The 24,511-nt window shown below is 41.6% G+C and overlaps 2 protein-coding genes across 8 annotated transcripts; one reads left to right on the top strand and one right to left on the bottom strand.

Moving 5' to 3' along the window:
• Positions 1-1,391: 1,391 nt before the first annotated feature.
• LOC122829247 (pannexin-1-like) lies at positions 1,392-5,729 on the bottom strand. Of its 2 annotated transcripts, none has more exons than XM_044113664.1 (5): positions 5,128-5,569; positions 4,002-4,123; positions 3,560-3,759; positions 2,506-3,007; positions 1,392-2,419 (listed from the first exon to the last, which is right to left on the bottom strand). In XM_044113664.1, the coding sequence occupies exons 1-5, from the start codon at positions 5,306-5,308 to the stop codon at positions 2,270-2,272; spliced, it is 1,155 nt and encodes a 384-aa protein (XP_043969599.1). In that variant the 5' UTR covers positions 5,309-5,569; the 3' UTR covers positions 1,392-2,269. The 2 variants fall into 2 exon arrangements, with proteins under 2 accessions (XP_043969599.1, XP_043969600.1); XM_044113665.1 differs by having other exon boundaries at positions 1,393-2,419; positions 5,466-5,729.
• Positions 5,730-6,201: 472 nt separating this feature from the next.
• LOC122829246 (meiosis regulator and mRNA stability factor 1) lies at positions 6,202-24,439 on the top strand. 6 transcript variants are annotated; one of them, XM_044113659.1, is made up of 28 exons: positions 6,203-6,311; positions 6,831-7,035; positions 7,984-8,211; positions 8,752-8,811; positions 9,492-9,651; positions 9,796-10,007; positions 10,785-10,902; positions 11,008-11,180; positions 11,961-12,461; positions 13,285-13,433; positions 14,368-14,526; positions 14,610-14,796; positions 14,884-15,062; positions 15,729-15,809; positions 15,903-16,142; positions 17,103-17,222; positions 17,299-17,477; positions 17,573-17,793; positions 17,881-18,023; positions 18,145-18,278; positions 19,187-19,389; positions 19,492-19,719; positions 20,367-20,606; positions 20,699-20,944; positions 21,081-21,141; positions 21,263-21,367; positions 21,961-22,128; positions 22,234-24,439. In XM_044113659.1, the coding sequence occupies exons 2-28, from the start codon at positions 6,889-6,891 to the stop codon at positions 22,395-22,397; spliced, it is 4,806 nt and encodes a 1,601-aa protein (XP_043969594.1). In that variant the 5' UTR covers positions 6,203-6,311; positions 6,831-6,888; the 3' UTR covers positions 22,398-24,439. The 6 variants fall into 6 exon arrangements, with proteins under 6 accessions (XP_043969592.1, XP_043969594.1, XP_043969596.1 ...); XM_044113657.1 differs by having other exon boundaries at positions 6,202-6,311; positions 7,984-8,811; XM_044113661.1 differs by lacking the exon at positions 8,752-8,811.
• The last annotated feature ends 72 nt before the right edge of the window (positions 24,440-24,511 follow it).

Raw genomic sequence — 24,511 nt, 5'->3', positions numbered from 1 at the left:
GTTTTGCGAGGTAACGCAAAAGTATTGCGAGGGAACGCAAAAGTTTTGCGAGGTAACGCAAAAGTATTGCGAGGGAACGCAAATGAAAAAAAAATCCCCATGTCCCCTAGGGGGCTCCGTACTTTTCCGTACTCAGGAGATGACTGAGGATGAAGAGACGCTGATTTCTGGTCCTTAAGGTTCTGATGTGTCTGCGGTCCCTCTCCTGATTCATTCTGTGTGATACACAGCACCACACTGCGCCACGAGTCACGACGGACAGGTTTTTTTTTTGTTAGTTTTTTTGTCTTTTGGTGTACACAGTATCCATCTTCTCTGAAATCGTGCAGCTTATAATGCTCGTCTTTTCACTCACGTCTGTATTTTTAAAAGCGTTTTTGCTTCTAAGGACATGAAATCGGGTCGAGGACGTTTTGAAAGGACGTGGGTTGATAGCAGCTCACCGTGGCTGCGTAGTATCCGTCTCTAGGCAACGGTGACGTTCAGCGTCGGTCCGTAGCGTTCTGGGGTCCTTTAGCTCCCGCCACGACAATTTAGCTGACCTTAATATTTCTTGTGTTTTATTTTGGTCATTATTGTTAAACTTAGTGTTGATGTGTGTATAATAGGCGTTTTTATCGGACAGTTATATATCGGTTCAATATAATTAACGGCCAAATATGGGGAGACTCCGTATTTTACGGAAAGGGTGGCAATCTGATTCAGGGGTGCTGAGATGCAGTTTTAGGGGTGCTAAAGCCCCCTAAAACAGGCCTATATACGCCTCTGCCTATAACAGTTTTTTTAAGGATTTAAAAAAAAAATATAAACCAGCTTGTTTCAATTTAATTAACTTGAGTCATATAAACTAAAGGTATCTTCACTTAGACTGTTTGGTAGCCAAATGTTAGAATGTCACTCATTTTTTAAGGTGGAAATTTGCATTTAGACCAGTTTGCACAAAGAATGATCAGATTAAATATAATCAACTGCAAAACTAGTACAATAAGTGAGGCTTCACTGAATTGTACATGCCTCTGATCCAAAGGTGAGGGTTCACTTACAGTTGTAACTAAAGAATGGGATGGGAAACATCTTTCAAAAGCAACATTTCTCCACTTTGCAAATTTCCAGGAAACTCTCCAGATCTTAGTCTTATTAAACCCATTGAGACTTTGCATTTAATGCAGTCTAATAAAAACACTTTAGTTATTTAACTTCACTATACTAGCCACGTTAAAGAATTCCTGCCACCTTTGGGACAGAACATAAAGTTTATCTGCCTATCTATTTAACAAAACTTCTGATGAAGAGATCAAAGAAAGATATTATAAAGTTTGTCAAAGAAAAACAAAAAACATTTCTGTAAGTCTTAAAACCTCATGCCTTCATTGTAAATAATATGACTTTATTTTTTAAATTCTTTTTATTTGTTTTTTCACATACTAAATGTTTCATATATACATTACATTCAGTGCAAACAACTTCTGACATTAAATGCTGTTAGATTGTAATGATAAGTAATGTTAGTAAAAAAAGTTGACTAGGATCTAATTTGCAACAGCATTATCACATAAGAGCTGCTCCAGGCCAAGAAGGTTCTAATCTGTCGTTTTATCATCTTGAAGAAAATTCAGTCATCTTGACTGTAGCTCTGCGTTATCGGTCTCACTTTACTCTTGTCTCCTTTCTTTTACACGATGAACACTTCTCTAAATACAGTAATTGCTCTTCCTAAACCACGTTTAAGCTAAGCCGTCCATGCAGGTCTGCACACTTTATCGGAAAGCTTAAATATAAGGGTTTTAAAAGGCAATCAGACATAAATAAAACATGCAAAAAGTGAGGCTAAATTCCTCTAAAATTAACACTTACTCCTGTCAAGAGTACATGTGTGTCTCCATTGAAAGGAATCTTGGATTAAAGTCGACACTTTTGTATTCTAGTCAAAGTAATGACAGGACATTCACTGACAAACCACAGACCCTGAACCAAACCCAACTTAGCTTTCCTTGGAACAGCTAAACCTTATTTTGGTCAAAATAGTCATTACTATCCTTGTTGTGTGGATCTGAATCTACACATCCAGCATTTTAGGTGAAAATAAGTGCACAGGTTCTCCTCTCAGATTTCCTCTGCCTCACCTCTTCTTCTTCAGAAACGAGGCTGAATGAGCTGAGAGGTTGGGGGCGGTGGGATCACAAAAGTTAATCCAAACCTGTACCCAGTATTCCAAATTAAATTTCGAAGCATCTAAAATAGGAGCAATAGTCCACCTTAATCAGTCTAATTAATTTCCAGGCTTATCCATCTCACAGATGTTCTTAATGGAGCCCATCTTCTGACTGTCCAACACGTCGGTTTTCACCTGACTCAGAGTTTGCAGCAGGCACATTGTGTCGAACTCCTGATCAGCAGACTGCTGCAACAACTCCAGCACCTGTTTATGGGAAACATAAATGACTTGTAGAAGAGAAGCAAATCCACGGCAACTACTAATCCAATTGTCATGTGACACAGACTCACCTGTAAACACTTAAAGGACTTGAGTTCACTCAGGTTCTCCTTCAGGAAGAGCAGATACATGCTGAGGTCGTTGTAGATGGGTTTAACTTTTCCCAGAGCACCAAACCCAGGCAGTATCTCATAGGCCTGCAGGAAGCCGGAGCTCTGTCGTGCCGGCCCCAGAGCCGCCAGCACCACCAGAGGAGCGAGGAGCAAGTACACACCCAGGTTGATGTAGCTGAGCAGCCTGAAGACGCCCACTGCCACCATCTTGCACTGAACGGCGGCCGGCACTGCGCTGTTGTTCTTTAGCATTCCCGTCCGCACGTCGCAGGGGAACTCGTCGATGAGCGAAGCCAGAAAGATGTAGTAGCAGAGGTAGACGCAGGAAAGCAAGAGGACGAGCAGAGTCAGGCATCGACAGACCATGTACTTGACCACGAGGCTGTAGGAGAAGCGCTTGGTCTTTAGATACTGCTCCACTAGAGGGTATTTAAAGCAGCCCTCAGCCAGATCCAAAGCACTGCAGCAGGACAAAGGCACATCTACATGAAGCACACAACTTCATATTAAGTATAATGCAAAAACAAAACAAAATACTTACACTGACAACTGTTATTTATATACAAAGCCACGCAACATATTCTTTAGATTTTTAAAATATTTTGTCCTATTAAAAAAACACAAGCTGTATTGCTTTTATTTGTCAGAGCAAAAAACACTAGAGCATGTGTGTCAAACTCATGGCCTAGGGACCAAATCCGGCGCACCATGTGGGCCTCTGGTAATAGAGAGTCACATAAATAGAACCTTCAAAATAACAGTTCTGTGCTGTGTGCTTCAATATTACTTTATAAATCAAAGCAGTTTTCATCTGTATATTATATAAAAAACTGTTCTACAAAATATTGATTCAGAGGGGATGAAAAACTGAAAAAAGAATAACAACAACGTATCATTTTTCTTTCTCTTCACAATCTTGCACTACGTTGGGTTGCTGTGTCACAAAATCTCATTATAATACAATGAAGTTAGTGTTCATCAAGGGGTGTGAACACTTTTTTTCCCCGTCTACCTCTGGTTGTCCTGTGCTCCGTCCTTGTCGTTTACAGATGCCAGATTTTTGGCCAGTTTAATGGCGCGGTTATAAAATCGATCCAGCTCCTCCATGATGAAGCTGAGGTCAGACGAGAGGTATGGCGCTGCGGTGAAACGCCAGAGGACGGCGGGGACCGACATGAGGATGGCGATGAAGAGAAGGATGTAGGGAAAGAACTGAGGGTGTCAGAGAAAAGGAGAACAGGTTTGAATAAAACGGCAAGGAACGCAAATTTGATTTGATTTCTGTAAATTTGACCTTAACCGCTCTAAACACCTCATTAGTTTGAGGTCTTCAAATGTGTTTTGAGGATGTAACAGCTCAGAATGTGTTCTGTAACTACTATGTCCCGTATGCAGAATTTCATTTTTAGTGTTTGTGTCGGTTTATTGGGCCAAATCTCACATCAACACTATACCTTGTGCAGCCAAAGTGCAGAACTGTCAACCTGGTTCTGAACTGCAGCCCAACAAAAGGAGTCCACATATACAGCTTGTTTCAAGGAGAAGCTGAAGGGAGCAAAACAGGTGATCTGAGTCCCTGGGAGAGAAAGAGAGAAACAGTGGATTGAAGCAGGCTGACATCCGAAAAGATCATAATAATAATATTAATAGTAAAACCTTACTAATGAGCATCATTAGTAAGCTTCCCCTCTTTTGCACTCCTGGCCCAATTTTTAGTGAGCTGTTTGCAGCATCATTATTCCTTATAATTATTCTGGGCCCTTTCAACAAAGCATGACCCAGATATTCACGCATTTGGACTTAAACTTTGGAACTAAAATATTTGAAAGAACCCTCTGCATGTTCATGATCCCAGTGGCAGAAAATTGTTGAATAAACGAACAAAATAATTCACTTTCACTTTTATTTCCCAGGCAGTACCTCTCCCTGCATGTAATGAGCCAGCATCCCTAGTACTGTATTGAAAGTAGCTAATAGAGCAGGTACAGCCTTATACATGTATCATTATCCTATATGTTTTACGTAAAATGATTATTTCTATTCTTCCAGCATAAGTGAAGTTCACTTGCACTCTGTCCTCTCAGATTTCATTTCTCTGGCTTTAAGGACAAATCCACTCATCTCTGAACAACATCGTTTGTGGGCAATCTTCCCGGTTGCCGATTTGCTGACCACACCGCATTTCAACCCTTAATGGACATGTTCAAGATCCGGTAATCGATAAATCCTGATTGGTTTATCTCGTTTGTATTCCATCAGAACAGCAGAGGAAATGTGAACTTACACTTGGAGAGTATTAAAGTATTATTCCCATGTTTATTTTATGCATTATCCAAGTTTTTTTTATTATTATTTTATCTGAAACAAGTTGATTTGGCATTAGATCTTCTGTCGGTAGAAAAATGTAAATATTTTCTTTCATTGCTTTTCTGAATGACTGTGAAATAATGGCTAAAACCACACCTTATCACACTTCTGTTCCAGCTGACAACACAAGGACGTTATGTTTCTGTCTCCAATTCATGAACCACTGGATTTATTTAAGTGTTATCTCTGTCTGGAGGAAATGCATCATCTCACCTACAGAGACCTCCTGAGCAAAGGCGAGCGAGATGAGAAACAAAGGCAGCCCCACCGCCAGAAACGTCACTATTTTATCCACGGCCAGCTCCAGACGGACCCCTTTGTACTTCGTTTCCCTGGCATCCTTTAACAAAAAGTCCGAAAACACGTACTCTGTGGCCACAGAGGCAATCGCCATGAGGGCCGCGCGCACAAAAAAGCTGAGTGTGAGACTGATGGAGAAGCCGCTCTTTGTATTACTTAAAATGACAAAACTTCACAGCTTTTCGTCTGTCTGATAAAGAAAAAACGTCCAGGAAAGAGAAACTGAATTGATATTTAAACCACAGACTAACTCTGTTGTTCACCAAGCTCCTTGCACGCTGACTGGTGGATTAACCTGCTGCTATGCTGTCCCGTTAGGGAACCCAGACGCCAGGAGTTGATACTGGAGCAAGGAGGCCTGCTAGAGGGCGTCATTGATCAGTTAGATGAATCTGTTACCATTGGCAATGGGAGAGAGCGTCGAGGCCCCGCCCACATTCCTACTGCGCTAAATAAACAGTAGGAATGTTTATAACGTTACATAAAAATGGAAACGTTATTTATTTAATAAATGTAAGAATAAAGAACTATATTTAATTCGTGATATACTTAGATATTTCTGTGTTAATTTAATTATTTCATATTTCATTCGAACAAGAAATAATTTAAGTGGTATCTGTGGCTCATTAAAAGGACACTGCACAAATAAAACACTGAACTAATTATATTGAACACAGAATTTAAATGACATTATTATTATTATTATTATTATTATTATTATTATTATTATTATTATTATTATTATTATTATTATTATTATTATTATTATTATTATTATTATTATTATTATTATTATTATTATATTAATAGTGTACGTCGCTTTAATTGATATTTTTATATTTTATTAATAGAAATGTCTAGAAAATATATGAAGGACGAAGTCTTATTCTTACATAATGTCGGTCAATCTATTTATTTTTTTTTTGTACTGCCGCCAATTCCACAGTACAGTTGCCATTCCACAGCAAAAACATTATTTACGACAGTTGTATCTGGTTTTTGGCAGCCCTCGGTTACAAAAAGGTGCAGGTTTCGCGGGGAGTCAAACACAGGTGAAGGGTTGTTTACGGAGGATGTGAGAGGCTAAACCTTCGCAGGTAAATCTGCAAACAAATCTTTGACAATTCAAAAATGATAACTTCGTTTTAAATGTAGTTGAATGACAGCTCTATTTATGAATGTTTACGTTACTGTGTGATTGTCGCTCTGCGGTTAGCAAGAACAACTACATGCGGCTAACTAAGTTTAAGGACTTATAGTTTCTTCAACGTTAACCATCTTTATTACTTTGTCTAGACGCATAGAAACGACAAAAACCGTCGACCTAGCCGACCACAAAGTTTGCTAGCTTGGAGCTAACCTGATCTCAGGTCTGGTTGTTTTGATGGCTCCCTTCTGTTAAAAACAACTTAGATGTGATTAAACTACCATTATCGACAGCAATATCCCGGCCTCCTCTCACCACAGATCCTCAAGCTGTCGATAAGGAATCTTGTTTCATCAGACGCACTTTAACCACATATGCTGTCGTCGTAAACGAGTCACTTTGAACTGCAGTGTCCTGGTTTTGTAGCAGAATTACTATTGGGAACTTCAGTTTCATTTACTCGCCATAGGGAAGCATGAGAGAGAAGAGGGACGGAAGCATGGTGAAAGGCCCTTGGTGTTTGTCTGATGGATGGCGTAAGGAAGGAGAGCTCCACAAGCGGCTGTAGAACCGTCCCATGGCCATTTCCCCCTGATGTCTCCAGCCACCAATGGAAACATAAAAACTGCTTCTCCTTAGATGAGACGACTTCCCTTCATCAAAAACAGAAAGATGTAAGTATATTCATCTTTACACGCAAACGTATTATAGTGAGACAAATATGGAAGAAAAAAAAAGTCTGGGGGTGTAGGAGTGAAATAGCTGTCTATGGGGAACTTTTGTAAAGTTTTATGGAAGTTGTACAGGTCATGAGATCTGCTGTGTGTCTTGTGAAGGTTGATGACTACTTGCTTTTGTTAATACGGATTTGATTATGATCACACAGTTTGATGAGCAGGAAATGAAGGGATAGAGGCTATAAACAGACGCAAACCATCTTTATTGCGTCTGTTTATAGCCGCAATAAACAGACGCAACCAGATATTTCTGGTAGAGATCAGAAATCCATTGTAATCTACTCATTCAGTCAGCTCCAATTCACAACATATCAGTTTGCATAACCCTCCACCCCCTGAAAAATGTTGAAAACAATCTGAAAATATTAATGTAGATATGTAGAAAGTTTGGTCTTGGGTGTTAAGATTTTAGAAAAATCCCAAAATGTTTAGAAAGCACACAATTGCCGCTTTTCTTTTACCCTCTTAGACAAAGGTTGTGAACAGGGAGGCACTGATGGCCCAGCTGGTTTAAAAAATAAAAAAAAATAAAAAAATAAGAATCAGCAGGTCAGGCTCTTTTAGCAATCTGTAGCCAACCAAAAAACTGCAGTTGGTGCAAACTGTAAACTGGTCCTATATTTCCTAAACTAGGTCACGTTTAGAATCAATCAAAATATTAGTACCTCTATTTTCTTTCAGCAGGTGCATTATTGTTAACAAAATGTGTCTTTTATGTAGGATTATCTGCCCCTGACGACAGCTTATTCTGTTCAGGTGACACGTAATCCAAACGCGTGAAAATTATGCAAATAAAAGTTCTTATTTTATTAATTTAGCCAGTTCTCTTTTCTTATTGAATTAAAAATTCAATAAAATCTCTGTGTTTTGGTTTTAATATTTCAGAACATTTACATGGACAACCGAAAGGCTGTGCTGGATCTGAAGGATGTTCCGCTGCCACCGCCTCCTCCTCTTCCTCATTGCGCTTCCACATCCCAACTATCCCAGCCCTTTCCTTTGGTGCCTCTCCCTTTGCCTCCTGCCTGCTTGTTAGCCTCCCTGCAGCTAACGCCAGATTCTCACCAACGACATCCGCCATCAAAACCGCAAGAAGAAGGGGCTAGCCCCAAAGTAAGCATTTGCACCCACTGTGACTACTGCAGCACAGAAGGCTATGGCTTGTTGGGTGGCACAGGTTTTGTTGGTGGCAGTAATCCTCAGGCAGCACCAATCAGCAGTAGATTGGAGCAACGCTCTGTAGCCCCGTCTACTTATCGCTGTAACAACCTGAGCCATGGAGGGGGAAGTGAGGCGTCTGATCCTTTGTTCACTCTGGATTGCAAACCTCAGTTGCCCTCTTCCATGGCTACTTCTCAGCCTCCTTCCTTTCACCCTTACTTCCCCTGCTGCTCAGGACGTCTTCCGCCATGTTCAGCTTTGCCTCTCCCACACAGTCAGCCCAGCACGTTTCCCTCTGCTTCACCTCTGTCCTCCTCTCCACCTGCTCCTGTGCAAGGCCCCTGCCTGGTTTCCTCTGGCTTTTACACGTGTGGTGTGGACTGCAGCACATCAACCAGATCCCTAAGAACATCACTCGGTGATCTCTCGGGCAGCACGACCATTACCACTTCAGCCACCTCAGCACACTTCTGCTCTAATCCTATGCTGCAGAATGTAAAACACGCTGTTTGTCGCAATGGGGGACACTTCTGCCAGGAGTGCTTGTTAAAGGTTGGTTCACTTCACTATTTAAAGTTTTGGTTTTCTTGGAATTTGATGCCACGTAGTAGGGCTGGGTGACATGGCTTAAAAATAAAATCTCAAATCTGATTTCAATATAAAAAAATCAGTTGTTTTTATATATATATATATATATATATAAATACAACATATATATATATATATATATATATATATATATATATATAAAAGCAGAAATTACAAATGACAGCAAATCTTTTCAAAAAGTGGCTTTAGAAATACTTTTAGTGAGTTGTACAATGGAGTCTTAGGGCAGGCTACAAAATTCTTCCTAATTGTTTATTGTGAGAATGTAGTCATAGTATTAACAGTATAATAACTTCGATGGAGTTGTCAGGATCTGACTTGACGTCCTCCCTCCATGTGATATTTTCTCTGAAACGAAGAGGTATGGATACTTCTGAAAGACAAAAAGGTGCAGGTTTCCTAAGAAGTGTTTTGGTGAAAACAATCCAAATTTTTTCCAAAATCTTCAAATGCCAAAAATTTGATTGATTGATTTTATCAATCACCCAGTCCTACCACGAAGATGAGAAAATCTGAACTCCGATGAGTGAAATGATTTGAGACCTCTGTTTTTTTTTTTTTTGTTTGTTTGTTTATTCATAGTTTAGTTTCCTCATGGTTGTTAGTTTTTCCCTGATTTGCAGCCAAAGACTGCTCTGACTGCAGAGCCAAAAGTGTGGCCTGACGTTCCTGCACCTCTGACCTCTTCCATCCCTGTTCCCATTTGTAACGGCTGTGGGACGTCCTCTGATGGCCTGATGCTCATGCCGCCCCTCAACCATGGCATGATTGGCTATAAATACGGTATACAAACGTGACAATATGATATGTAATTATGAGTTTTTCTTTTTTTTTGAGACTTGCTTTCAGAATATGTAGTCGACATATTGAATTTCTAAGCTGCGCTGTTGAAGTCTTCAAATAGCAGCTTCTATTTTGTTCTTTTAGGTTCAGAGAACAGTGGTCCTGAGAACATCCCTCCCGTCGGTGTCTTCTGGGACATTGAAAACTGCAGCGTGCCCAGTGGCCGCTCTGCCGAAGCCGTGGTGCAGCGGATTCGCAGCCGGTTCTTCCAGGGACATCGCGAAGCCGAGTTCATCTGTGTCTGTGATATCAGCAAGGAGAGTAAAGCGGTCATCCAAGAGCTCAACAACTGCCAGGTATCTGCAAGGATTACAGTTGTTGGCATATTCTGGTTTCCTCGAGGATTCATACCGCTGAACTTTATGCCTCAATTATAACTACAAACTTAAAGCAACGTTGTTGGGAGTTACCTCTTGGACACAAAGTGCCAAGAACAGGTTTTCCTCCTGCACTGACCTGGATTTTTAGCTTCATTCGTTTTGCATCTAGTCTGAGTAGCTACCCTGTTCCTGATGAACAATAACCAGAGTTTTCTTATTTATTTAAAAGCTAGATTTATGGCATTCAGGACTAATAGTTGTCAACTTGATTTCTCTGATGCTGTTTGTTTTTTAACAACCCTTTCAGGCTTTCCGTAAGCAGTTGTATTCATACTGAGATTCATTTCACACAGATGGACTCTATTTAGTAAATAAGTGACTTGGTGGGGCGATCTGGGCTAGAATTTAATATTTTGTGGTACTATTGTGATAACTATAAAATGATAATAAAAAAGGTAAAGAATATTTTTTGCAGGATGGTGACTGCCAGGCACAGCATTTTTAGCGTCTCAAATGCAAATGTTCTTGAGAAACAATTTCATCTGAAATGGGTTTCTTCAGGATGCCGCTTACGTCAAACTGCATTTAACCATATTTTTCAATAAGTGATAATTACTGATGCTCTCATGGAACAAAAAGTGTCTGGGAGATTAGCTTTACTTGTGTCTGTATTTACCTGAACTCATGCTGGGTGAAACATTTGTCTGCAAAGAGCTAATATTTTCATATATTGTACGTTTTGCTTTTCGTCAGGTCACCGTCGCTCATATCAACGCCACGGCAAAGAACGCCGCCGACGACAAACTTCGCCAGAGCCTGAGGCGATTTGCCGACACCCATGCTGCACCTGCAACTGTCATTCTGGTGTCCTGTGAGTTGCCTTGTTAACCCACGATCACCTGAATCCACTGAATCAGGTCGTCTTTGAGGGAGGGCTTTTGATCAAAAACGTTTCATTTCCTCTCTTTGCCGCCAGCGGACGTGAATTTTGCCAGCGAGCTGAGTGACCTGCGTCACCGCCACGGCTTCCAGGTGATTCTGATCCACGGCAGCCACACGTCTTCGACTCTGCTGCAGCATGCCCACCGTCATGTTCCCTTTCAGGAAATCACAGCGGATCTGCCACAGCGTATGCCGGTCAAATCACAGGTAAGACTCGGAATCCTCCACTAAAGCCTGAAACACCTTTTTAAAGCTGTATCTGACTAGGTAAGTTGGTATTGTCCAGATTAAACAAAGGAAAAATATAATTGTTGGTCAATATGCATATTGACTCTACATCAGCACCTTTTTTGAGAAAGGCAGGATTAATAGCCTACAGGATTAAAATATAGGATACAATCCTGTTTCTTTACCCTCATGTATAAGAAATTGACATTCTTGCTTATCAAATCACTGTCCTGTCATGATTACCACCCCTCAGGTTAAGCAAGTCCATATATTCACTGTTTTTGGCCCTTAAAACTGAACTTATTTTTACAGTGTCTGTCAGAAGAATCCACACCTCTAATTCCAAATGTCTTAAACTGCCCTAATGTTCATGGATGAGCTTCATTCTGTCTGTGTGAGGTTGAGATGTTGTGCAAAATCACAATGCAATGCGTTCAATTTTGTGGTGCAAACATGTGGAAAAAGCTTCAGGTGTGTTTAAATACTTTTAATTTGTGTTAAATGTGTAAGATATTAAGTTCCTAAAAAAAATGACAACCTCTAATTTGATAGTGCACGTTTTAGAGCCTTTTGTGTTTAAAATGTAAATTTTTATTTTATTTTTTCCCAGTTTTGAAATCAATGAAAAACTTTCACTCAGCTCTAGTAAATGTCTTTATGGCTACCCTAATTTCTTTTAAAACAAACAAAGCTTCAGTTTTGTATCTTAAGTTTCATGCAAACCAGACGGGCACAATGTCTCTTCCTCCCCTCTCTCAGCCCAGTTTCAGCCTCCTCTATGTGCACAACCTCCCCGTCATCTGTGACAAGACCCTGCAGAACGCCGTGAGGCTCAGGCTACGCCGCCTGTCAGACAACTGCGGGGGCAAAGTGCAGAGTTTGTCCCCGGGTGCGGCGGTCCTCCGCTTCGGCAGCCCCGAGGCGGCCGCCCGCGCCCGCAAACGTATGGAGAACGAGGATGTGTTTGGCTACAGAATCAGCCTCTCTTTCACGCCAAGGCTCAGAGACGAAGTCAGTCCTGAGGCTTCGCTTCAGGCCAGACCCCGCTCCGTCCAAACCAAGGTGTCTGTGCTCGCCCCTTTCCCCTCCATTTCCTCCTCCTCCTCCTCTTTTCTCCCCGTGGAGAAGCCAAGATCACCCAGGAGGCCCCGGCGAGCCACCCGCCCCTTCCCCACCTCTGCCCTAGTGCCCGAGAGGCCCTACAGCCCCAGGAGGGGGTCCAGTGGGCCTCCGGGCGGCGCTCCAGCCAAACCTCATCAGGTCAGCAGACTCTTCCACGCCCGCCTCCCTCCCACTGCGCTTTGTCCTTGTCTGGGCTGCCGTGCAAATCGCAGTAGCTCGTCCTCCCTCAAAGCTCTCCTGATTGCTGCTTTAACTAACACCTTGCTCGCCTTCATTTGTCTGCCGCTTCTAGCAAATGCCATGCAGTATTTGTGCTGGTGCATGTTTTTTATTTCTTTATTTATTTTCTCTCCTGGCTGCCCTGCATGTTCATTTATCAAGTCATATTAATCAATGAGTTGCCTCATAGCTTTTGTGCTTGTCTTTTGTGTCTGTGAAGCCATATTTCTACTAGCCAGTTTGTCTTTGGTCAGTTTTAACCGATTTTTTTTGTTTCTTAATGCTTTCCGTTTTTACAACAAACAAAAAAATAAATAAAAAATGAAGGCTTTTTTTTTTTCTTTGCATTCGACTGTCTGATAAAAACCAACCCATTAAGGTCAAAACTAGAGATGTAAAATTCAAACAATATGGAGTTGAACTTGGAAATTTTAATCAAAAATTTATGTTCAGCTATATCACAATAAGCAATTAATCGCATGATAAATTGAAAATGACCTCAGTCATTTCCATGCTGATGATTTATGCCATCATCAGCATTTATCATCCAAAATTCATTTAAAATCTATTCTTGATTTAATTGCTGTGTTGATCTTAACTGCACATTGCTAGATTCCCCTTAATGAGTTGGTTCAGGTCTGATTTTTCTTCAGTTGTTCTGCATGCAGCCTCGCAGGCGTCACTAATATGCCTCTCCTTATTACGCCTTTCTGAAAAACAATCTCCCACTGTTTTAATTTAGGAGATTAACATGGATGCAAAGTCCAAGGTGGGCCTGTCCCACTTGGACGGGGGCCGTGCTGCTTCCTTATCACCCCAGAGAAAAGAGACGGGACCCCTGGAGGAGCAGGGAAAGACCGGTCTATCGGGAGAATCGACGCACAAGAAGAGGTACACACACATACACACACATCATGGGGACAATTGTTTTTTGTTTTTTTTGTTTTGTTTTGTTTTTAATAAGTGCCTATATAAATTCATTTAGGTTCTACAGAACTGTGAAATTCAGTATTAATTGTTTTTCATTTTTTGGAAAAAAAACTCTTGAGGGCTGTGTGCATTTTTACGTTGCCCCCTATACTTTGCTGTTCCTAAATATCAAATCATCTAGCTGCCTTCAGAAGTTATAATTAATGAAGCATCTGTGTCTGATTTCACCTCAGTGTAAATGCAGCTGCTCTATGAAAGCCTCAGAGGAACAGTAGTGAACAAACCTGATTGTTATGAAATGATGACCAAGGCTTTGAATACAGGGTGTGATTTCCTTCCTGATTTCCTATTTTTTTTTTTTTTTTTTTTAGATTTATTTATTTATTTTGCATGTTTGTCACACTTTAATGTTTCAGAACAACCAAGTTCTGGCTTTGTAACCCTTTCCAGACCAGTCAGATCTCAATTACTTTACTGAATTTCTTTGGATCTCCGCATGATGTCTAGCTTTTGAGAATCATTGACTGTTCTTTATTTGTCAGGCCAGGTTATATTTAAGTGATGTCCTGATTGGAAACAGGTGCAGCGGTAATCAGTGCATGGCTGGAGACGGTGAACTTCTAACACTTCTATGATGCTCTTCAATCCAATGGGAATTATATACAAAGAATACTGGTTGACCAAAACTGAATATTTTGTACTACCATGTGCTGTGAAAATGTTTTTTTGTTGTTTTTTCCCCCACTCATAAATTCCCAGTAAAAATGGATCGGTGGTCTGTATTGCGTAGATGTTCGAACGTATTATTTGAACTAGTTTTGACCACAAAACGGTTTGCTGAGTTGATAGTGTTGGTCCCAGCCTAACCACACCCTCCCCTCTGTCTGTGTTAAAGAGAGGGCTTCAGTCCTCGAAGTGGAACCGGATCACCAGCAGCGCAGAGGGACCAGAGCTCGGACGAGTTCAAGATTAGCACGCCTTCGGCCTTCAGCAAGCTGAACCTGAACAGGAGCTTCAGCCCCCTCGTCCCGTCTCATGGGTCCTGGTCCTCCCGGTGCGAACGCTGCGTGAACATTATTTTATAACTACAACTGTTATTTTTTTAGATTAACAAACATCTCCTCTTTCGATAAAAAGGAGTGGATCCCCCTGCCTGTCCAGCCGCTCCTCTCCTCTGCTCTCGACCGCTCGCAGCTCTTTCTCTGAAGGTCCGTCCGAGCCTTTCTCAGAGGGGGCGGAGCTTCAGGTCGCCAACCTCGACTACAGGATGTCCCGCAAAGATCTGCAGCAGATACTGCATGACACCTTCTCCCGTTATGGACAGGTAAGGCTTACACCTAGTGTTTGGAAAGATGTGATGTGTCCCTCAGGGAGTCGGAACATTTCTGTGTTCCCTTGTTGTTTTGTCTAGGTGAAAGCTGTGGATCTGAGCCCGCACACGGATTACCAGCTGAAGGCCACAGTTCAGATGACGCTCCTGCAGCAAGCCATCAGTGCCGTCAGCGGCCTGCACCGCCACAAGATTGGAAGTAAACGCATCCAGGTGTCTCTCATTACCGGTGGCAACAACAAATCTCTTTCCTTGCTCAGGTACAGTTTGGTGAATTAGTAAATTGACAAACATTTTGTTTCAAGTTAACCCCTAGCATACAAAGTCTATAATAAATTCCTTCAATGAGGCGGTTTTAAATTAAAGAAACAAACCATTGTTTAAGATATTAACGCATAGAAAAGTTTTAGTTTATTTTAATTACTAAAGGTCAGGACAAATTTAAAAAACGATTGAGGGATTCAGATGTGGATTAATTGTTGAGAGAAATTACAACTGTGTCTTTCACTCTTTAAATGAAAAAAAACGAATAAAAATCTATTTTGCTAAACAAATACAAAGTTTTGATTATGATTATAGAGAAACTTCAAATAAAACGGACTCACCTCAAGTTCCTTGGCGACGTTTTAGAAAAATACACAGAAAAGATCCTTCTGTTTTTGTTTTTTATTATTTCTAATGTATAAACAAAAGTGAAGGTATAAAAAGCTTATGCTTACATTTTTGGTCTACATTTTGTTATTGCCATTGACAGGAATTTAAATATTTATTTTTGTATTAGTTTCGTTTATTATTTTTTCTATTCAGCATGGTGGTGGGTTTTTTTGTTTTGTTTTTCTTTCTTTTTTGGTTTTTGTATGGAAAGGTTAAAAAAATCGCCAAAATAAATAAGATCCTGAAGTAATTTTCCTTCTGCCGTTTTACAGCACTGAGGTCATTTGCATTCTTCAGGATGCTCCTGCTAATTGCCTGCCCCTGTTCAAGCTAGCTGAGATCTATGAGAAGAAGTCAGTACACCGTTTCAACCCATTGCTTTCCGTTTAGTATTTACTAAATGTCTAAGCTGTAAAGTAACACATTTCTCACGTCCTCCTTTTCAGATACATGCATAAACTGTCCATTGGTGAGCTGTACAAGTTATCGGACGTGCTCTCGGTGCGGGAACAAGGCGGCTCCAGGCTGGTGTGTCTCCTGCCCAGCATCCAGATCCGTCAGAGTCCGCTGGGATCTTCCCAGTCACAGGAGGGCTCGTCCTCTGCAAGCGGGAGTCCTGTTGTGTTTGAGGAACTCGAGTACCACGAGCCTGTCTGCAGACAACATTATGCTAAGCAGGACTTTAGGTAAAAAAGCATATTCAAACAGTGCCTTGCAAAAGTATTCACATCCTTTGAGCTCTGTAATTTTTTTTTATTTTTTTATCTTGATCAGAGTTTTTTATTTTTTTTATTTTTTTATTTTTTATGTAGTTTTAGTAGTTTACCAACATGTGGTCATTTCAGTTTTAATCAACTAAAATTTCCTACTTTTTATCAACAGAATTCACTGTAAAATATGAGGAGGGATTTTTAGGACTCGTATAATTTTGGTGATTTTTATTGTACCTAGACAATTTACAGTATTTGCTATGCGACCAGGGTATTTTGTAGCACACAATGACATGCTTTAATTTGGTAGCTTTCAAGCACCTTTTTTTGGGATTTATTTCCTTTTTTTAAATTAATCAAGAATCCTGCATACTCTAAATTAAATCAGTTGAAAATATAAAAACGAGCAGGTTGTCATTTTAAATCATCCCCAGTGCTCTTCCTGGACAATAATTGTATACTGCAGGTACTGTAAAATGCTCCAAACAAAATCTTTAGATATGTTTAAGTAGAATAACCCTTGATATTATCAAGGGATTAAACTGAATAAATGATTATATCACTCAGCAAATATTTCAGCTACATCATTTTTCAGCTGCGTATGGACAAAGGCCTACCATTCCTTCAAACCATTAAGAAATTAGAAGTGTAAATATTTTAGTGCAAATGCTATAGTCAAAAGTCGGCCATTTTGAATATTAGTTCATCTTGAATAGACTTCAGTTTGGTCATCAGTCCGCTTATTACTGTTTTTGTTTATTGTTTGTTTGTTTTTGTCTTTTCCTGACACTCTGCTTCTTATCAGTCTCCAACCTAAAAACTGAATTCTACACGAATGAAAACCGGCCATTGTCCTTTTGTACTTATGACTACCTAAGATTAAAATATGAACATTTACTAATGTTTTTTTTAAATTATGTTTTACATTTTTGACAGCGAGGCAGACTTTGACCCTGAATCCTATAAAATCCCCTTTGTCGTGATATCGCTGAGTAGTTTGTCCACTGAAGTCCACAGTCTGTTACAGATGCATGACGGCACTCTTCCACTGCTAAGGTAACGGCACAGTTCTGTGTAACGTTGACGAAACTTGCGTCTGGGCACGTTTGAAGTGAGCGATGTTTAATTTTAGTTTTCCAGACTGCTATGCAGCAGCTTATACCCCTCTGCAAGTTGGCAATGAGACTCTAGAGGACGGTGTTCCTCTGGAGCATCTCATTACCTGCGTCCCCAGCATTGCCGTCGTCACGGCACAGAACGGGTTCAAAGTCATCAAGTGGGTCCACAACAAACCACCTGGACAAAACTCTGGTAGGAATGGACGCAAATATCCAAATTATGTCTCTACCCTTCACATCTCTCACATGTATCTGAATTTTAATATTTTGTTGGGGGGGTTTTTGCAGAGCCCTGGTTTCAGCGTTGCAAGAGTCCGGTTGGCAATCCCCAGCTCATCCAGTTTAGCAGAGAGATTATTGACCTGTTGAAGAGTCAGCCATCTTGCCTCATGCCAATCAGCAAGTTCATACCTTCATACCACCATCACTTTGCCAAGCAGTGCCGGGTCTCTGACTACGGTTTCTCCAAGCTGCTGGAGCTTCTGGAAGCCGTCCCACACGTCCTACAGGTTCTCTAAAGAAAACCCCTTCCATTAATGTTCCCATTAATGAGATTTATTTGTGTTTGATGATTTTGTTCATGTTTTTACCAACAGATCATTGGAATGGGTACCAAACGTTTACTGACGCTCACCCACCGAGCACAAGTGAAGCGCTTCACACAAGACCTTCTTAAGCTGCTCAAGTTCCAAGCTAGTAAACAAGTGGCATTCAAGGACTTCATGCAGGCATACCATTGGTCAGTAAGCATGGCAGCGATGGCGCTTGAAGTCTTTTTTTTTTTTTTTTTTTTAAATAGCTTCATTCATTAAAAAGAGTTTGAATCGCTGGTGTTTCAGGTCTCGTATTCTTTGTTCCAGGTGCTTCTCGAGAGACTGGAGAGTCACAGACTACGGCGTGTGTGACCTGATGGACCTGCTGGCTGAGATCCCAGACACTACCATCACCATCACCAACCAGACCACCGACACGGTCATCTCTGTTCCCAAGAGAGGTCGGCCTGAAACTGATTGAGTCTGAATAAAAACGCTTCGCTTCGTTAAGAGGCTTTTAGTTCATTTTGGCAGAGTTTGTTACAGAGAATTATCCAATTCTATGCAGACGGATTTTGAAAAATCATATGAAAATCATATTTTATATGAGGGTTGTCGTTGTGTTTCAGTGGAGTTTAATGTGATAGACTGCTAATAATTCTTTCATCCAAAATATTACTTCGTAAAAACATATTTTTTAAGACAGAAAAGTACCTTTTTTTCTTTTTTTTTAATCTTATGCCAATCTGGGTAGCATGCACATGTTAAATAGATTCCAGATTGCCTTTTAGGTTGTCACCGAATTAGAAAATGGTGTGTAATATACCAGATGTACCCTCCGAGGTCTGTTGGGGAACATTATTAAACAAAGGGCATCATAAAATAAATGACTGGATTAAAAAAGTGGATAGGAGCCTTCTGTAGTCAGAGCCGCTGTGAAATTATTTAGTTGGAATGGCCTAGTCAAAGTCCTCGTGCAATTGTAATTCAGTAACTTTGGTAGAAGAAGATTGAGGGGAGGGTCGGTGTTTACGAGTCCCATAGATTCAAATGATTTGCAGCTGTATTTACTGAGCTGTGGTCCTACAAAGTATTGAGTCAGGAGCTGAATACTTGTAGTCAGATGTACCGCTGCTGCATAAACTCCACTGACTCCATCGTCATGCCGACAGGCTTTTAACTAGGCTGCTACATTTTATGTCCATTTTTATATTCTTGATTTTTATGAGTGCGTCTTTGTGAAGCACGTTGTGATTTTAAAGTCTGTGACAGGTGCTATATAAATGAGACTGAATTACTCGCTTAAAAAAAAGAAATTGACGACCATTCTCCTTCCACCGAATTGCTTTTATTTTGGGAACCCGTCCAGAGCGGACCGTGGAGGAAATGGAGCGAACCAAGCAGTTTGCGAAGGAGGTGGTGGACCTTCTCCGGCATCAGCCACACTGCCGGATGCCGTTCAGTAAGTTCATCCCCACCTACCACCACCACTTCGGCCGGCAGTGCAAGCTCAGCTACTACGGATTCACCAAGCTCATGGAGCTCTTCGAGGCAATCCCAGACATTCTGACGGTACGGCAACGACACGCCGCTCCGGACTCCGTAGCGCCTTCTGTTCCTCCGAGCGCCCCGGTTGGTTTCTGACCTATTGGGAACGTTTCCATCTCTCGTCAGGTTTTGGAATGTGGGGAGGAGAAGGTGCTGACTCTAACCGAGGTGGAGCGCATGAAGGCTCTGGCGGCCCAGCTGGTCAAGCTTCTACGGGCTCAGAAGAGCTGCGGTCTTTCTGTCAGCCAGCTGCTCGTAGAGTACAGCAAGACCTTCGGTTATGGGCTTCGTCTGCAGGACTACGACGCGGCTACGCTGCCCGCTCTGCTGGCCAAACTCTGCCATGTTGTCAAGGTAAAAAAAGAAATTTGTTCTGATATATATATTATAAAGAATGGGAATATAAATGGGTTCAGTCTCTTCTAAAGAAGTTATCAGGAAGATAATTTACTGCATAACAATGAGTGAAGATTTTTGAGGTATCTTGTCATCAGTGATGGTTCTCTTACTTGGAGTAGAAGGTTCTCATATTGAGTTAATATATTACAGTAAAGTAATCAGATTCTCAGACCAGTACAAAATTAAGCCACTACTAATAATACCTCAGAAGATGACTAGAGAAATAAATAAGCTGTATCACTTTTAAATTAAAACTGAGTATTTTGGTGTATTTTAACCCCTTTTGAACAAAATATATATATATATATATATATATGTATATATATTTTTCCTTTTCACTTTGGTTTTGTGGTCTTGCAAGGCTACATCAGATTTCTGTTGAACTAATCAACTAGCCAGAAGCCCCAAAACAGGATGGAAACCTGTACCTACTGCTAAAATATGCTATTTATTACCTTTGCAAAAATATCGTCCTGGCTACAAGTTTCAGAAGTCTAGATGGTATCTGTTGGTTATTTTAGTTTTGTTCTAGTGTCACTGTAACTCCAGTATCTCCCCGTTTACCGTTGCGGCGTTGACGGCTTTCCGTTCCTCTCGTTCAGGTGGTGGACGGAGCCGACGGTCGGGAAGTGCAGCTGATCAACAGGAAGTCTCTGCGGCTGCTGACCACTCAGCTGCTGGCCCTGCTCATGTCCCAGGACGGCGATCGCGTGACGAAAGGAATGAAGGTGGAGGAGCTGAGTCACCATTACCTGAGTGTTCACGGAGCCCAGCTCAATCCCTGTGAATACGGCTTTCTGTCTCTGAGCGAGCTGCTGAAGAGCCTGCCCTACCTCGTAGAGGTTGGAATCAGATTTCTCTCTGAAGAACCGTGATAGATTTTCTGCTTCTGCCTAAATGTCAGTCGACGGCTAAACTCCTCCTTCTTGCTTAGCTGTACTTTGAAGAAAGTGGTGGAAATGTTGAAGACGGCAGCGGCGGCCATGGGGTTGAGTGGGTGAGGCTTACCAGACTCTACCAGTTTGCTCGTAACGTTCGGGCGCTGCTCCACACCTACCACTACAACCAGATCTTCCTGACCGAGTTCCAGGGGGCGTACAGCAAGTTTACAGGCTGCAGCCTACAACCTCGCTTTTATGGATACACAAGCACTGACGACCTGCTCGGCGCTATTCCACAGGTCCACATGGACTTTTTTTTTTTCTATCCCCTCAATTTCTTTTCAAATATTATAATTCAGTCCCTTAAAGATCTACATAATCTTTTCAAGTCTCTTCTACTTTTTGATGATCAAACACGCCGTCTTGTGTTTCCAGGTGGTCTGGATCAAAGGACACGGTCATAAGAGGATTATCGTTTTAAAGAACGATATGAAAGGTAAGGTACGGTTCAGGAGTACGGGGTTTATTTAGATGTTTGTCGAGGTTGACAGAGATCTCCCAGACGGATGAAAAGACGATACAGAAACTTTAAATGTGGAGTATTTGTTTGCTTTTAGCAAAGCCAAGCTCCTCGGGGCCCAGCAGCCCGCAGCCGGGAGAAAGCATGGAGAGTCCCAGGGACAGCCCCGTCAGCAGCACAACGTCAGGAACACAAAGTCCAGGTGATCAAAGTCGCGCACGTTTATATGAAATGCTGGTTGCATGTAAAACTTCTGAAGTTCTTTGAAACACTATTGCAAATAACAGTTCTAGTGCTGGCTATTTTTGTGGTGAAATTACATTCCTCCCACTTCAATGTTGACTTGAACCTTCAGACGTTTAGAAAATGCAATTGTAAGCATTACTTTCAGGTCGTTTGTAAACCGTAAGACTTTTTAAAGTTTTCGCAATACTTTAGTAATGACAAAGCTTTTTATTACCATCCATGGCGGCAAGAAATGCTTTCTTAATCCTGATGGATTCTAGCTGGTTTCTTGCCATCCTTATGTTCAGATGACTCCAGATGTCACTTTACTGTGCTGAACTTGATTTATGTGGATTTGTTGGGTTGTAACAGCTGTGAATTTGATGTCAAGAACTATATTCATTGAGAGAAAAGTGAATATAGGAAAATCTTGGATAAACTGGTCTACAAAGGTACTGGGTGAACCTTTTTTTATTATTATTATTATTTTTGTGTCTCTTGATATGTTTGACTTAAACTTTAACTCTTGAATCTGTTTCTTCTTCTTTTTTCTTTTCCCCCGGCTGCCAGGTTGCGATGCCGATTCAGAGTTGCTCCGTCTAGCCTCGCCCGTTGACCTGTTGTGTGGTCCTGTGCCGTCCTGCCTGCCGTCACCTCAGCTCCATCCTGACCCTGTTCTCCTGCAGCAAATGGACCTGATTGATTTTGAGAGAACCCCACCTCCACAGCCAACAACAGGTCGGATCTCGCTCGGTAATTCAAAGCTGTTTGATTTCCTTCAACATATAAACACTGCACACTTTCCATTTGTTTTTGTTTTTTTGGTTTTTTTCTGAATCTCAGCGCTGGAGTCCGTGGAGGCGGCGGCGCCGGCGGCAGCAGATGGTCCATCTGATCCTTCACTCCCTGAAGGGAAGAACGTTTTGTCCATGGACAGTCCTGGCAGAAGAGCTTCCCGCAGCAGATTTAAACTAGCTGCCAACTTCTCCTTCACAGCAGGCCTCTGATCCACTCATTTGCTTCCACTTCAACGCAAACACACCCACACACTCGTCAGTGTAACTCTAAATGGAAGAGTTGACCAGCTCCAAACGGATCCGTACCTCCGACGTGGCGACAGGCTGCGGCGTTTCCGTTTCCTCCTCGGCGAGCTTTCGTCGCGGCGTTTCATTAAAGTTCACCTAGCTGATCTTGTTTTTGCAGATTTTCTGCAATTCTTTGATTTTGCAAACTGATGTGCTGAATCCTAGTTTTCATCCCGGGAGCGGGCGATTCTCGGAGGGCGCCCTCGGTTCTGAGACGTGGTCGACATGTTGAGGAACTCGGGGAGTTCTAAAAACTGAGTTAGTTTTCACTGTGTGGTTTTCAGTTCATAAAACTGCATTAGGATTTATCAGTGAAACATTCACGGTCTCTTGCTTGCTCCCTGCCAAAAACAGAAACTTTCTTTTCAAAACCTTAGTTTCAACCTTTTGGCGCTTAGTCTTTGGTTGGTTATAATGAGCAGTCCAGCTGAAGAGTCGCTGCCCGACGAATAATTTCTGATTTTTAAAGTAGTTGGCCTCTGTATGCTCCCCTGCAATGTCTCTGCAGTGTTTTTTTTTTTGTTTTAGTTCCTTCTACATTTTTGCAGAGTCTGTGTTCATCTGTGAAGGAGCTTGGGCCTAAATGTGATGGTGGATCCTAAACGACAAAGCCGGTAATCTGCAGCCAGCAGCTCTGAATGTTTGTCTTTACACTGCCTTTCTGTGCCTGTGTGTGTGTGTGTGTGTGTGGTGTACACTGGAGAGGATGGAGTGAAACGTGCGAGGTGTGCATAATTGAGTTTATGCAAGGTGTAACCACAGAGTCAGATGAGAAGACATTTAGTTTCAGGTCGGTCTTGATTTTTCTACCGCGGTCTCGCCCAGCAGCTGCCTCGTGAAGGTTTGACGAGTTAACCTTTGCCACTAGTGGGCGCTGAATCAGAGCTGGCGTATTTAGAGGAAAGCACACAGTCCTGAGTTTTTGATTTTTAACAGCACAGTGACTATGTTTTAGAGGAAACGTGGTGGGGGCAGGAGCAGATGGATTTCGGACTGTGGGGGGCCCTGAGAGCCTCCTGCACTCACAGAGGGGGGCCCTCCGCCGCTCTCTGGGGCCTGCCGGGCTTTTACAATGGCTTGTATTCGCCACGGCGCTGAAACGCGGTGCCATCGTTCCTCCCTCTCAGGCGGAGTCGTTTTTAACTGGCAGGTGGTCTCTGATTTCTCTTTCTTTTCGTTCTCCATTGGCTGCTGGCTGCCGAAATATCTCCAGATGTCGGCTGCGCGTGTGTGTGTGTGACGTTTGGCACAAACCGGATGTAACTGAAGTCGAAGCTGCTGCTTGCTGTAAACCGTTAGGGATTGGGTCAAAGCCCATGTAGGAAGTTTGTTTGCCTTGATACTGGGTTTAGTCTGTTTAAGGATTTTTTTTTGTTTGTTTTGTTTTTTTACACTCGGTGTTAAGCTCCATCTTGCATAAATCAGAGTTTTTAAAAGTGGCTCTTGTTGCTCCTTTCTTTTTGCACTGTTGTAGCGGCCAGCTGAAGGAATCATCAGTTCAAAGTAATTGTTTGAAATTAATGACACAAAAAGCAGATTAAACAGATCAGTGAACGTCTACAAATAATTATTTTCCTCTTTTTGTTTGAACTGCAGCGACAACTAACTCCATTTTTAATGAGTCCTCGATCCAGTTGGATCACCGAGAACCTGCTGTACCTGTTGGAATATGCACTTCTGCATAGTTTTAGTTGCTGAAATACATGCTTGAGAAGGGATTTAATTGAGTTCTTCATGTGTTGAATTTCCTCCTAATTATTCTACAAAAGATTTTAAGGAACTTTATTTATTCGACTGTTCCCTTAAAGCTTTATGTTGCCATGAGTGTTTTGTTTACCTCAGTGATTCATTGTGTCTGCAGTCGTCTGTCCCTTCAAAGTTTTTACTGCCTTGCTGCACTGTTGCGACAGTCAAATGATGTTGAAGTGACCAAAAAGAATCGATTAATAAAATTCACAAGCATCTGTGTGTGTGTGTGGCATGTGTTCCAGGTGCATCTTAATAAATGAGAATATTACGTTTATTCAAGCAGTTGA

Source organism: Gambusia affinis, linkage group LG04, assembly GCF_019740435.1.
Source record: "Gambusia affinis linkage group LG04, SWU_Gaff_1.0, whole genome shotgun sequence".
In the NCBI taxonomy this organism is placed as follows: Eukaryota; Metazoa; Chordata; class Actinopteri; order Cyprinodontiformes; family Poeciliidae; genus Gambusia; species Gambusia affinis.
This window is presented reverse-complemented; position numbering and strand designations above follow the sequence as displayed.